The sequence below is a fragment of the Nicrophorus vespilloides genome, unplaced genomic scaffold (genome assembly GCF_001412225.1).
Source record: "Nicrophorus vespilloides isolate i.1.1-1 unplaced genomic scaffold, Nicve_v1.0, whole genome shotgun sequence".
NCBI lineage: Eukaryota > Metazoa > Arthropoda > Insecta > Coleoptera > Silphidae > Nicrophorus > Nicrophorus vespilloides.
This window is the reverse complement of record NW_017096633.1, coordinates 80087-95625: the sequence shown is the minus strand read 5'-3', so window position 1 is coordinate 95625 and position 15539 is coordinate 80087. Positions and strand designations below refer to the sequence as shown.

The 15539-nt window shown below is 33.9% G+C and overlaps 1 protein-coding gene across 1 annotated transcript; it reads right to left on the bottom strand.

Annotated features, from left to right (window-relative positions):
* Window positions 1–1988: 1988 nt before the first annotated feature.
* On the bottom strand, window positions 1989–15336 carry LOC108557647 (dynein heavy chain 7, axonemal-like). The gene is made up of 47 exons (XM_017914249.1): window positions 15292–15336; window positions 14964–15185; window positions 14405–14906; window positions 14057–14346; window positions 13879–14001; window positions 13673–13826; window positions 13392–13618; window positions 13057–13330; window positions 12835–12997; window positions 12528–12785; window positions 12335–12471; window positions 12055–12285; window positions 11828–11993; window positions 11626–11771; window positions 11324–11572; window positions 11105–11265; window positions 10878–11049; window positions 10646–10822; window positions 10232–10585; window positions 9979–10176; window positions 9797–9920; window positions 9542–9717; window positions 9321–9472; window positions 9114–9261; window positions 8844–9056; window positions 8622–8794; window positions 8310–8565; window positions 7956–8255; window positions 7670–7899; window positions 7392–7617; window positions 7157–7339; window positions 6531–7098; window positions 6250–6478; window positions 6041–6194; window positions 5436–5988; window positions 5201–5379; window positions 4955–5145; window positions 4713–4897; window positions 4347–4645; window positions 3913–4284; window positions 3703–3859; window positions 3475–3641; window positions 2861–3095; window positions 2655–2806; window positions 2450–2587; window positions 2251–2394; window positions 1989–2195 (listed from the first exon to the last, which is right to left on the bottom strand). The coding sequence occupies exons 2-47, from the start codon at window positions 15116–15118 to the stop codon at window positions 1989–1991; spliced, it is 10248 nt and encodes a 3415-aa protein (XP_017769738.1). The 5' UTR covers window positions 15119–15185; window positions 15292–15336.
* Window positions 15337–15539: the final 203 nt, after the last annotated feature.

Sequence of the window (15539 nt, the reverse complement as noted above, 5' to 3'; positions counted from 1 at the left end):
CTTTTTATTAATTCGCTACGATGAATATCGAACATATCCACTCTGACAACATGCTCAAGGATAATTGGTATGTTCTCAGATTCTTCCTTAAATTCTTCAATTTGCTCACAATATTCTTCGAATGTATGTTCTTCGTCCAGAAAACCATTCATTGCAATTTCCGCCTATAATATAACTTGTATTACGTAATTAATAAATATTATTATAAAGTACCTTTCCGGTGAAGTAATCTGAATAAATATCAAAATCTAAAACGTTTGCATAAGGGCCTTTCTTTTGATCTTCCATAACATGCAACAATTCTACTTTGTAATTTTTTATTAGAAGTGGATCTATGATTGGCTGAAACGTATACAAAAGTTTAATCATTTCTTCTAAAGTAATTACAGTAAGTATACTCGAAGAATGACTACTTCTTCTTGGAAATCCAAATACAATTGAGACTCCAATCTGGGAACAAAATTCGCGGTTTTGCAAATATCATCAATCACTGCAATTACGGCTTCGGTAAACTCATTTAAGTTTGGCTCGAAGACGAGCGATTGTCCCTTTAGTAATAGCTTAACTTGAAAGCCGACGTTCTTATATTTATAGTCTTTGATATAATCAACGTAATCATAGAGTGATTTCATACATAACTTCTGCATATTATAAGTCATCAATACAGCAACGCAATTGTAGAATTGCTTTAGAACTGAACGGTTGGCCGGATCCGGCAATTTATCTTCCTCGTGTCCTTTGAGGAAGATATCCACTACCACTTTGAAGTATTGATAGGTGAGAATGTCTTTAACCCTTTGTAAATTTTGTCCTATATTGGTTTTGAATTTTTCCAATGTGAAAGGAATTTCATTGCTCATCAACATATCCGGTTCAATTATTCTTAATTGCCTAGAAAATATGATGTAACAAACGATTTGTGTATATTATCATCTAGTTACCTAAAATAAATGTACCAAAGGTTGATGAGAGCATGAATGCAAGGATTAACAATATGCAATCTCCGTAATATTTTTGCTCTGGTTTCAATGAAATACTCCCTCCACAATATTGTGTATATTTCAATTTCCTTTCTTTCCTTCGTATCGAATTCCACTGATGATATTGACGAGACGGCTGGATCTGACATAACAAATTCGACGATTGACCTCTTGATAGCCGTTATGTAATCTTCCTTCATGTTTTCGATGGCCGTAGCCAAAATGTCTCTCCATTGTCTCAATTTTAGTGGTACGAGAAATAAAACCTAAGAGAATTGTTAAAATATTAAAGTAATTTGAAAACAGCTATATTATTGCCTTATGCAAAATGGTTTGCTCCAAAGGTGCCACGTGTATTGTATCAGATCCGTGGTTTACGTAATAATTATAACGTCTAATACAATTCACATTCTCTCGAATTGATGAGCTTGATGTCGAGCTGCCTGAAATTGTCGAAGGTTCGTCATCTTCTTTAAAATTGATAACATCGACCAAGTGCTTTCTAAATTCCTCTTTTCCTTCCCTCAGCTGCGTAAAAGTTTTATGCTGCAATGTGAATTCCTCTGCGAATTGAGTAATTAAGAAACTATTATTCGCGATAAATAAGTGAGTAATATACCTTTGCGCTTTTTTTCCGCCAACTGCTTTTGAGTTGGTCGCAAAAACTCCGGAGGTAAAGTAAAAGATGGATTGACGTGCGCTTTGTATTCGTCTGGTAATACAAGACGAGGAACTTTAACCCTGCTCGTCTGGTAATTCTTATCTAAACGAGCCTCGGTTTCAGCAATCTTTTTCAAAATTCTTTCCTTTTCTCTCTTCCTCGCAGCAGCCATCACTATGTCCTTTATATACTGCACGTACTACACATACTTGTAAAGTTTTGTATAATCGATGAAACGTTATTGCAAACGCTGTCAACACTGTTTGATGTTTGAAAAGGGTTTCTATAGTAATTTCAATCTCAAAGTTTCTTTTATTTTTCACAGATTTATTACATTTCAAATAGTATTACTGAGACAATTGACAAAGCATTGCAACTCCCCTCATGACCCAATGTTTTTGAGGATGCAGCGTTGGTAAGGTCATGGCTATAACAAAATTGGTGGAATGTCCAGTCGTCGATAAAATTCCTCTCCTTTCAGATGTCTTGTAAACTGGACAGAGATACGTTTGGCGCGCAACAAGATCGACCTTCTTCATTGGTTTTAACCATATCTAAATTTTAAATTAGATATAAGAAATATTAAATAAATATTATTTTGATTCATACATATGGAACTGTGTCATATAATACTTTCGGCAAAGACTCGCCCAAAGCCATGTTCTCTTTATTCCAACGAGCTCCGTCCAAAAACAAACCGTAAATGAACACACCATCGTCCGGGGAATAATTCAAAAAATCCTCTTTTCGCACCTAAAAAATATTCAATATTATTCTATTAAATCAATGACCTACGTAATGTTCGAACCTCGTAATCAAAAACTAGTAAATCGATGGGTATTGTATATTTTCTTGCGTAGTTTTGTTGAGCGCCAGTTAAGAAAGCTTGCGTGAAGAAAAATCCGGATACCCAATATGTTTCTGGCGGACCTTCGTCAAACCATTTCTGTTGATCATATAATACCCAATCAATCTAAATAAATTACAGTTAATACATTTATATGAATTATTACCTGAAGAAACGCCAATCTCGCTAAGAAGTCGTTCACGTAACTTCCCAAAGGCTTCAATGAAGGATACGATTTTTTAGCCCACATATTTGGTATTTTACCGAGCATAATACTTGTAAAAACCTCCTCGATTTCCACGGACAAAACAATCAGACCTTACGCAAAGTTTATTTAAAACGGATTATCTCTTAGCAAGTTATATTATTTACCTTTGATGGCTTTCTTCACATTATGTAAACTTACTCTAATCACATTCAAAAGATTATTGAATCGTCCCATTTCTTGCACCAAAACTGTATTCATGCTTTGCGAATACGATGTTGGGTACTTTTGCATGACTTTATCTCTGCTAAAAGCCGGTGGTAGTTTGTTTAAAATATCCTCGGCTACTTCCTGCACAACTTGATCTGCGGTTTTTGTAGATCCACCAGTAGCTTGAGTATCCTAACATAAACTTTATTAATACAAATACCAGCCTAATTTAACTTAATAACCATGTCTAATGAAGTATATTGAATTCATGGAATCAAACCATTATTTGTTACTTACTCTAAGCAATGCCTGGATTTGCAATTTAATAACAAAAAAAACCATAAAAATATTGAATATTGTTATTTACAATTTACTAACCTCCCGTTTAATGATATCCTATTTACAACGTGCATTATTAAAAATAAATTAAATATAGATTAATCAATATTATTGAAGTACTTAATTTAAATCTTACCCAACGGTCCTAATAATGTATGCAATTTAATTTGAATGTGTTAATAAGTATTTGAGGTGATGTAAGTTTAGTAATATTCTGATTATAAATAAATACCTGCGTTAATAAAGTATTGGAGAATAACAAATTAGTTTCTTGTTGGTCTTTCATAATGTCAGCATTCTCGTTCATACCGAAAACTGATGGCTGCGTTATTAGAGGTAACGATTTGGTATAACTGATAAAGTTCTCGTAATCCTTTTCATTGGGGCAGTAGTAATGACCTAAGCAGAAAATAAATAAATATCTCTTAATTAGAAATCTATCGAACTATGAACTATTTACCGCTCGGATCGAAATCGTATTTTTCATCTTCCACTATTTCCTTGCAATAAAACTGATTTAGTATTGTTATTAATGTCCTTCTGTCCCAATCATCGGTGACTCTACCGCCGTAATTACATTCTCCGGTCAAATAGCGCAATGCATCAAATTGTACATCCTAAAATCAGCAGAGTTTATATAACGGTATTAAAAACATTTAATTAATCCAACATCATATTCATCTAGAAACATGTGCAGCTGCATAACACTAATCCTGAGATCAGTCTCATTGAATTCGTATGGAATATTCCAACCGAGAGCGCCAAACTTTCGCCGCTCTTGCACCAACGCATGGAAAAAGCAAAGTCCATACAAAAGTCTTTTAAAATTGTCACCCTGCTTGCAGCTTTCGAACCACTCAGGATTCGATAAAGGATCACTCAAATAAGATCGAATTATGTTCGCCCTTAATCCTTTCGGCGGTTCGTTAGTCATCTTAACGCCGTTCTGTAATACCAAAACGGGAAAATGCTCTGCAGGGTAAGACGTAAGCCACAGCCGAAAATCGGGATGAGTGGTATCCACCGAAAATCCCTCACATATCTAAATTAACATAATTACATTTTCATGGTATCGAAAACTTACATGTAATGGAATATTCTCACCCGTTCCAACGTCGGCATAAAACTTTTTGCCAGGTGGCAATTTTGCAGAACGACCCAATTTCCATTTTTCACTCCGTCGTCAATCATACGCACTGCAATCGGCCCTTGCCCTTGTCCCAACGATAAAGAAAATAAACGGGAGATTCCGTACCCTTGATCATCGGCAAACTTTAATAAAACTGCAGTCGGATCGGCGCCAGGTGTTAAGATAAAAATTAATGGAATGCAGCAATGAGAATCAGTATAAGAGGAAGGCAAATCAAATGGTGGCGGTTCAATGTATTGTCTCCCCAATTCAGCTGTAAACGAAATTTTAAAAAATCCCATTTAATAAGAAAATAAACTGTAATATATAAAATTACTCACAGAGAACAAAGTTCTGAACAGCCGGGACGATTTTATCAGGTCTAATACAGCGTAAAGTTAACAATTTCTGAAAAATATTTAGTTTAAAGTTCCAGGGATCCGGTAGCTCGTGATTATGCGGTTCCACCGCGTCGAACAATTGACGCCACTCACTCATGTGTTTGGCGAAACTAAGTCGAATTCCCCTAAAACATAGTTAATTGTTAGTTTTCAATTCGAAATACAACCGAATCGAAAACAACTTAAAAGCAGGAAACTCATCAAGTCTGCACAGTTCATCCCAACCGCTGGAAATCAACCAGGTCGATGGATTTTCGTTTGGATTATCCAAACCAACACCACCGGTCAACAAAAACATCCATTCACCTATATCAATTTCGTTTTTGCTCTTCTTTAGGTTTATCGTTAATAACAAAGAGAATAAAAGTTTATCCTAATAAAATAAAAAATAATAACAAATAGAATACAATAATACACAGATATCTTACTTTTTCAAATAAACTCCTACAAATGTTTACGTACAACGAGTAAGTGAAATATGTTTCTAAAATCTCTAAACGCTTGACAACTTCATCCACCACTTCCGTATTATCAATTGCAGATTGAAACAGATTCATGAACCAAACTAGTGAATATTGGTACATGGGATCGATGTTTGCCAATTCAGCTAAAACAATATCATTGAAGTAATCAATATAATAAATCACATTATTTAAAATATACCTATAGTGAAAAATAATATAGTTGAGTGTATTGCTATTGGTGTATACTCCAAACGAGCTATATCTATTTGCTTCTCTGTGATTTCAGCAGCTTCTTGTTTGGCCGCAATGTCATTTGATAAAACTTTAGACGAACTTAATATTTGCACAGCGGTTTCATCTTCCAAGATGTTTCCTTCAGACGTACTGAGTATTTCCAAAATTTTATCTTCAATTTCCTTCAGCAATCTTTTATTTTCTGCGCCTTGAATAATCAATTGATTTTTTTCACTTTCTAGATCAGGCCTTTCTTTAGCAACAGTAATTCCCAAAAGTTGATCTTGTAGCCCCACAGTAGTAATCATAAAATTCACTAATGTCACTTTTACAGCTACCTCCGGTAAATAGTGCGGATTTCTCAATTTCGTAGTTATGTATAAACGAAAATCATTGTTAAATTCAATTACCGCATCGCCCAATTTAAGGCACAGGGCGCCGCCCTGTTTAAATGTTTGCTGTCCCAAAACCGGCTCCAAAATTGCATCCAATTCTTCTCCAATATTTTCTAAAAGTACCTAAAATATTATATTTTTTAAAAGAGAAGAGTTTATAAGTTTTGCTAAATACTGGTTGTCCGAATTGTATGGCATTTTCTAAAACCCTAATGTAATCCGTTTGATTTAGCCTAATAATTGCTAGATTTAACATTTTCTCCATATTTTTAACCCACTTATTGGCTTGCCCTTGGGGATCAATCATTAGAGCCCATCTTCGTGCATTCCTGTCATGATTAAAATGTAGTATATTGAATTATTAGATATATAATTATTTTTTACTTTATAATAATTCCGTTATCTATGCTATACGAGTCCGACGGTAAGCCGTAAATATTCCACTGCCTTATAACAACTGCTTCCCCCAAAACAGCTGTGAGTTGGAAATCTTGTGAGCAAATTACATTGTAAGCTGTTAACTGGGCCACCCATTCTTCTATTTGATTCACTCGGAAGAGCATTGTAAATGGCCCTAAATAGGCCACAACTGCCGAGCTTATCAAAATGTCACCTAAATGATAATTAAATATTATTTATATTATAAATGGAACCATATTAAATACCAGTAAGCATGAAATATCTTTCGCCCAGTGCTTTGGCGGTTGCGCTCCATCTAGTTTTTTCACCTCCTAATCCACCAATAAGTTCCTGCGCTCTTTGTAATTTCAAAGAACACAGATTGGCTTCATCACTGAGCATCTGAAATTTTTTCTTTTCGGATTCCAAAATAGCTTCGAGTTTTGCGACACGATCTCGAGCCTCTTGAAGTTGTGCTCTTTTTATCACCAAATTCGACATAGCCACTTGATATGCAGATTCTGCAGCTGCCAAGGCAATTTTCTTTGGAGCCACAATTTTTGCCACTTTATCGTACTTCGCAATGGCTATAGTCCACTTGCATAGACCCTCGGCGGCAGTCGAAACATATTTTATCTTCTCCGGATCAAAATTTTCATCGTGCAAAATCTTATCGTTTAACTTTTGCATTATTTTTGGTGGTATATTATCTTTATCAAACATTAATAGACTTTCCAAGAATCTGATATCACTTAATACTTTTTTCGATGGTCCCCAATAGTCTTCCACTGTTCCAATTCCACTTGGAGCAGGGACTTTATCTGCTTTTACGTCCTTGAATTAAATAAATTTAAATATATATATATTGTTTTACATATCATTTAAATGTCACCTTTAATATACAAATAGCTTCCATAACCAATTTTATACCTTTCGGAGGATTCTTCATAGTCTTTATAATAGCAATATCAGCTGTAGTTAAAGTATTTAAAGCTGCCATCGCGGCTTCTAAAATTGGAAGCGCCTCCGCTAAATTTGCATCACATTCTTCTTTAATAGCTTGAGCAGCTTGAGCCTAAAATACCATTGTTAACTATCTATCAGAAACATTCAATGTATTTACTAACCTGTTCATTTGCCAGTTCTTCATCAACCATAACATTTTTCTCTACAATAGCCGCCTCTGCTGATTCCACCTCGACCTCACCCAAAGTTTTAGCAACAGTCGCTGCAGCTGCTACCAAAGCAGGCTGCAACGCTTCTAAACTAGCTTGCATTACTGAGATTTCAGCTCCTGCATTTTCCAATTTTTCCAAACCAATCTCGTAACGCTTCTTTCCAGTTAAAACCTCACTTAAAAGAATGATTAGCATCAAAATAAAAAACTAATACCAATATTCATTACTTGCGCTTTTTGTCGAGGAATGTCTTAAAAGTACTTATTAACTCCAAATATGATGTTGGAGTCACATACGTTTTCCTTCGTAAGCGTTTGCAGAATTCTTCGGAGAGTCTTTCCGTGGACGTATGGAATATTTGACACATATCTATGCAAACCTTACTTTCATGTGTAGTTAAATCCACTTCATCAAGAAATCTGGTAGCAACAGCTAGCAAAGCATCCGCAGGCCACGGCTTAAATTATGATTAATATGAAATATGTAGCATAATTTACTTTTAGATATAAACACCTGAAACCAATCTATTGTACAGCAGTTGACAATGGCTGGGAATTTTCTAATTCTGTTCCTAAAACTATCTCCAATTGGAGACATAGCTAACGTCACATGTAATTGTTCCCTAATTATTTGAACAAAATAGTTAAATAACGCCACAGGACTGCCATCAGTTTGCATGGATTTATCCCGCTGTCTATCTAATTGTCTCATCTTCTCACAAATTTCTACGCGATCTTCCATCGGAAACAAATTGGGTATTTCTCCAGAATTCAGCAAATTACTTAAATCTTCCAAAAACGATTCTTCTTTGATCTATATATAACTCATTAATATTCATTAAATTATAAATTTCTTTTTGATTAGCACCTGTGTATCTGTAAAAAGGAATATTCCATGCTGATCCGTAGCGCTAGCTTTTCTTAAAATGAGTTTAATATCTTCGTGCCACTCGTATGCACCATATTGTCGTGTTAATTCTACTTGGAAAAGCTCATATTCGGAGATATGTGCGGCCAAACGTGTTAAGGATTGCCTTCCCGAACCTCCGACTCCGACCAATAACGCATGATTTCTAGGCTGCTTTACTATTCTGCAGATTTTCGATAGATGTTCAATAGCAAATCTAAAATTTTTAATCATGTATTATAAATATATATTGTATTTACTAATGTATTTTACCGAAATAGCACCAGATTCATAGGTTTTTTAGACATGTTATTAAATTCTTTGAGATATCCTTCAACTATCTCCCTCAAAAATTCTAAATCTAAGACTTCTATGTAGAATCTCTGATCTGCTTTTGGATTAGCAAAGTCGCAGTAAACCAGATGTCTTAATTCAGTTTCTCCAATCTATTGTAAAGACATATATTGAAACAGCTTTTGTACATAAGATACTTACTCTAGTAGATGTTTTTGTCATCAGCCTATGGAACATTTTGTTTAAATTCTCGTCCAATCTATTTAAGGAAACTTCATGTAAAGTATTGAACAACCAAGACTTATCGGTATCATCAATCAAGCGGTCGCAATAAACTCTTAAAATTTCGTGCACCCAAAGTCGTTTAATTGCTACCATATCTTCAGTTGTCTCAGGTACAGACAATAAAACGCCCTTCAAGATAAAAGTTCTGATTGATAATTATACAATATATATTATATATCTTTATACCTGAATAACTCTGGAAAAATCACGCAAGTTAAATAGGTAATGTGATTTAGCTGGAGTGGGTAGCAAATTAACACGACTCAGCTTGTATATATCTAACGTAGCTAAAACAATTTGTTCTATGCATGGATCAAAGTCTTTGGAAAATCCTCTAATATAATAATAATAAGTTTTTCATTAAGTCTTTCATTGTATGAAATGTGTAAATACCTAGTATCCAGATGCCACAGCATTATTTTACTGAAGACCATAACCATTACTTCATCTTGAAACTCATCAATACAAACATGATTAAAATGCCTTGCAAATCGAGGTGTGACTGTATTACGACCATCACCCGGCGGTCCCATTGCGCAGATGAACTGTAATAAAAATAAAAATAAAAAACATGTAATTTATATGATTTAAAAATATGATAACACAAATTATACCTGTATGTCAATAAGTCTCATTGGTACAATATCTTTACGATCGTACCAAATTTTATGATCAAACCACTGTCTTAACAATTCAATAGGCGGTTGTGCGCCATAAGTCTCTTTCAATGGCATACTAACATCATCAACAAATATGACGCTCTTTTTACCAACAGGTGGTCCATAAACACCTAGAAGATACAATATTTTTAATGAAAACCACTTTATATTTGCCGAGGGCGTTAATAAAATAAGAATTGTTGTAAGTACCTTTGCGCCGTTTATCCAGTTTGCTCATAATAATATCCTGGGTCTGATTCGCCGAAGTTTGAGCGGAAAAATTTAAAAACATTGGCTTGTAAATATTATTATCATTCTTTTTCAGTAAAAAATCCTAAAATAAGATATCAATGATTTCAGTTTTCATAATAAGATAAGATAATAAGTTTTACGTAAACATAAACGGATTTCCCTGTGCCAGTTGGTCCAATGAACATTAGAGCTTTTTGATGTAGAACAAGCAATTGCATTACAGCGATATTCCTAATTGTTTCAATAGTTGGAACAATAATTTGATTAACGGGAATATCTCTGGGAATAGGTGGCATAGACATGAGTTCATCAGACCATAATTTCCATTTACCTTTACCCTAAAACCGCTTGAATGAACACAACATATTACCATCAGTAATTGATTAATCAAACCTCTTTAATATATCTATAATCGAAAACAGTTTCACCAACTGGAATCGTGAATATATACGGTTTTTCCGGTTTTGGTATATCAAAAGGAATTTTCAAATTTTCAATAGTTGACTTGGGAAAATCCCTGTCCAACAATCCACGGAATAGTGCATTGAATTTGTGTCTACTTTCGGCATACAAAGTTGCTCCCATTCCCCAGATGCACGAAAAGAAAAAGGAGCCTTCGAGTTGAGCTCTCGTGTCCAGATCATTTGTATTCTCCATAAATTTCTCATCATAAAAATCATCCATAAAACAATCAAATAGATTCATAGTGCTTTGTAATAAATTTGAATCCGACGTCGTAGCCATTTCCTAATAAAAAATAGTATAAAGCAATAAATACATTATGTGCTAAGTACATTAAGACATTACAGAAACACCGCCTTGTCTAATTAACCATAAAATTGGACCAATAAATCTTATAAATAAGTTATAAACTAAATTTTGAAAATCTTCCAAAGCCGGAGGCAATGCATTAATCCAAGACTTTAATAAAGGCTCCCAACCTAAAGACAACGGTTCTAAATATATCATACCACATCTCGAAACCTAAAAAAACATATTATATATATATATTTTTTCTATATTTATACAATTGATATACGGTAGCTGGAGAAGCAACTTCTAAATCCATAGGTTCAAATATTAAATTAGTCGTTGGAGCTAATTGTATGATTTCTCCAGACATCAAACACAGTTTTTTATTATCGTCTAACACGGTGTTCATATTTTCAATCCAAATAGCATCGACGGGACCATCAAAAATTAACCATTTTCTATTAAAGATTATTAAGCAATTTCATTTATTTCCTCTTCTACATTAAAAATTACCTTTCATCTGTTGTCGACATTGCAAATTGTCTGTAGCTAACAGCCAGAACTCCATCTGACCATTCGTGTGAAACTGGATCAAATTGGCCGTACAATTGACCCATCGTAATTGATTTTGGATTCATCACAGTATATATAGCTTTATGTTCATTCATTCCACCCTACATATATTATATAGAATATTAAAATCTTAAAACCCACATTTAAAAAAAATCTTACTCTTTCTTGTACCAATCCTAGTGCATCTGCTAAAACTCTATAACTGCAAGTTTTACCACCAAACGGTAATCCCACCAACATTAATCCATGTCTGACTATAATCATTTCATACAACTGTTGGACTTTTTCCAAAAAGAAATCAGTGTTTTGTAAATTTTGTTCGTCGCATGTATCTTGAATGGCTTTATTTAATATTACATAATCGGGCTCTGGCAAATTGACACCAGGAAACAAATCCGAAGTAATACCCTAAAATATAAATAGTAAAAAAAATAATATTTTAGAAAAAATAACTGTTATACCTGAAAGAGTGGCACGTCGTGGACAAGAAATTTCGCCAAATTAACATCTTTGATAGATCTTAATATTAAAATGTCCTCTTTTTCTTTAGGATAACGCAACTTTAGCGTACCTGCAGCTCTTAATACAGATTTTACTGCTCTCATACCTAATATTAAATACAACATCAACCACCATTATTTCTATAAAAATATTGTTATTTACCATAGTCGTAATGGCACTGTGATGATAACTGTTCAGAGCATAATCTATATGTTGCTACTATTTTCACGGCCATTGGTTTAGCATCCAAAAATCCATACGAATATAACTCAATCTCTGAAATTAAAGCATAATCCGGTACCATCATTGCCACTGACCTAAATAGCGCCTGTAATACAAAGATAAGCATTCAGTATAATACGATGAATAACATTATATATTTTAGTTACTTTAAGATTATCCGGTAATTCTGATCTACCAGCATAACCGGGATTCATGGTAATGAAAACGGCACAACTTGGATCTAAACTTAACTCGGTGCCTTCAAATATTAAAGTCTTGTTTCCTGAATTTATGCCTCTTTGTATAGTAAGAATTTGTTGAGCAACAACAGATAAGACTTCCAAGTCGATTCGGTTAAACTCATCGAAACACGACCAAGCTCCGCATGAAGCTAAACCCTAAAATATTGGGAAATTAAAATACAATTGAATACCGAAATACGATTACTTTAAAGAATTTCCCCAGAGCAATGTAGTCCAGTCCATCTGAACAATTGAATACGACGCATTGTTTCGCAACAGCCTTTGCTAAATCTTTCGTTGTTTCAGTTTTTCCAGTTCCAGCAGGGCCTTCCGGTGCTCCTCCTTAAATGTAATCAATATGTTTAAATGATGTTAATATTATTAATCTACAAATAAACCTAAATGCAAATGAAGTGCACCAAATAGTGTTCGAAAGCATCGATCTGTTAGCGGTGTAATAACTAATCTAGCAATGTTTCCCAAATACTCGTAACCATATTTCAACGTTGAATTTATCATGGATGTGATTAACTCATTATGCTCCCAATAATATCGAATCTGACTAAGCCATTGGAAATCGTTCGTGTTTCCCACTTTCAAACCTATTAATTCGATAAGTACATCTCTTGCATGTACATCCAACACAACGAGTGCTCCTTTAAATTAATGTAAAATTAGATTGTAGTTAAAAAAAAATATTCGTACCTAATGTTATTCGATTCTGTGAACTTAAATTTCCACGGACAAGATCAACAACTTTGGAGATTTGCTTGTTACATTTTTTTAAATAATGTTTCATGGCATCAACGCTCACTTGTATAGCAGCATGTACTTCAGAGGTCCAGAAGGTGCAAGCTACAGCTTGTATCTGAAACGAGTTATATGTATACAATGCAGAGTTGCATAATACAATTGCAGAGAGATTACCGTCTGCCCTGGCCAAATTAAAACCCATCGATCTCTCGGCCTTTGCGGATAATCATCAATCGCTTGCTGAACTGTCTTATGGACGGATTTCAACATATCGGTCTCGAGTTCTAAAAGCCACTTTTCTACTTGACCTCTCGCTAACACCGTATGAATAACATCTTCTAATAAAACTTCCTCCCCTTCGCTAGATTTCATCATTGTAACATCCAGTTCCTCTGTAAATTCAAGTCTAGCAATTCCCTCGAAACATTTTTTAAGATGAGGCTGCACTCTAGAAAATTAAATAAAAGATACATAAGGAAATGATAATAATACTAATCATATTTTCAAACCTTGTGGGATCTTTAGTTTCGGAAAGGATTTCCAAAAGTTCGTCATTCGACAAGAAGAAGAATCGAGGAAAATATAAACGTTTCTTTTCCAAATAATCGTTGAGACCTTTTTGAATCATGTCCAATAAGTTGTTGCACTTTTTCAGCTGCTCAGACATTTTATCAATGCAAACAACGTCCATAACTCTTGGAAATTCATATACTATTCCCATTATCTCTCTCCAAATCTAATAGTATTGAATATTGAGTATTATTTTTTTTTTATATTAATACATTCTTACCTTGTCAACGGCAGTAAATCTTCGTCCTTCCTCTGGCATTTGCTGTTGGATATCAGGAGATGAAAAGATCGGTTCCAAATACATCCAAGTGCCTTGCACTTTCAACCAATCATCCATAATTTCTTGAAGTAATTCTAATTTAGCTTGCCATGCGCTAAAATGTTATATTCTATTATAATTGATTTGTATAAATAAATTAAACTTACAGTATTTCTTCTTCAAATGGCTTAATATATGGTGAATTCTTCATGGTTTGCGTTTTAACAATATGATCATCCAAAAGTAATTGTATTTCGTCTATTGCAGAAATAATAAATGTTCCAGTATCCCTAAAAAATAATTAATTTTAGTAAAATCTATTTAAAAAATAAACAACCCTTTTACCTGTAAATCAAAACAGAGAATTCAACGTCTTGCCATTCCTTGACCATCTTAATCAAATTCCTCTCCAAATTATTTTCTTTGGTGGCCGCTTCAGAAACGGCTTCAAATTTATCCAAATACTCTTCCAAACCATAATCCAATATCTTTCCCAATGTTAAATCATCGTCAACCACTATAGGGAATCCAATGATTTCCGATATGTTTTCCCAATGTCTTTCTTTCATTCCAGGATTTCCAAGTGTTTGTATGATAGGCAAAAATTCCTTGAAACGTTCTATTTGAATTCGAACCTAAATTCAAACATATATTATTAGATATTTCTCATTTCTTTCATTTTCTTAAACTAACCGTATTTGCTAGCTGCTCGGTTAGAGGTCTGTCGGCAAAAACTTTTTCTAATTTATATATTGATCTGTAAAATTGACTAGTTTCCGTGTCGACGTCTTCCGGATCGAATGAACCGATTTTCGAATTCATCCACAAACTGTGTTTTCTCAGATATTCCATTGCATTATCATAAAGCAGTTTGTATGGTCGCAATTTGTCATGAACTATTTTCCTTTGCGGATATTGTGAGAGTTCAAATTTGTACGCAGCTTCTTCTTCATTTATTATATCTATCTTCTCCATCGCTGCGATTAATCTGTTATCTAATTGCGTCGCCTTCTTGTGATATTTTGGAAGCAACTCGATATCTCCATTATATTGCAATTCACTGACCATGTTTCCATAAATATCCAAGTTCTGAATGAATTTGTCAATCTTCGCTTGCAAAGCTCCTTGGAACTCTAGAATTTTGGTATCGACTATTTCATTGTAATCATCTAAAGTTCGCACAATTCTCAAATAGCTAAAACGAATGTACTTTTTAGCATATTATCTTGAAAATAGCTCATTATTTACGTACAACCAAAAAGTATTGTTGTTTTGTTTCATCTCAACTGGAGTGCATACAGTGTGATCTGAAAGATACACCACATACTTCATAACGTCTCTCAAACGATCTTCCATTTCAGTTAAAACGACATTTTCTACATTATGAACATATTGAATTAGTTTCATCAGTTCTGCAGTGTTAGTAGGGACGGTTAAGGCAGTATCAATGATATTCTGATATTCTTCTCCTAAACTAAAATATAAATTATATTCAAATCAATTATTTATATAATTTTCAAACAAATAACTAAATATGAATAAAAAATTTTAGTTAAAATAATAATCTAATTACATTATACCTTTTACAAACCAGTTGATAATCATCGGTTAATCTTTTTGTTAACTTTTCACGCAGAATCAATGCAGCTTCGACTAAATCTTCAACCAAAGTGAACCTAAGCATATCATACATACCAATAGTAGATATATATTCAATGGTGAGAGGGATCTCATCAGCTATACTTTTGAGACTCTCAATTTTCTCACAGTATTCTTCAAAAGTGTGATCATCAGTTAGAAATGTGTCTACTTCGTTCTCTAGCTGTAA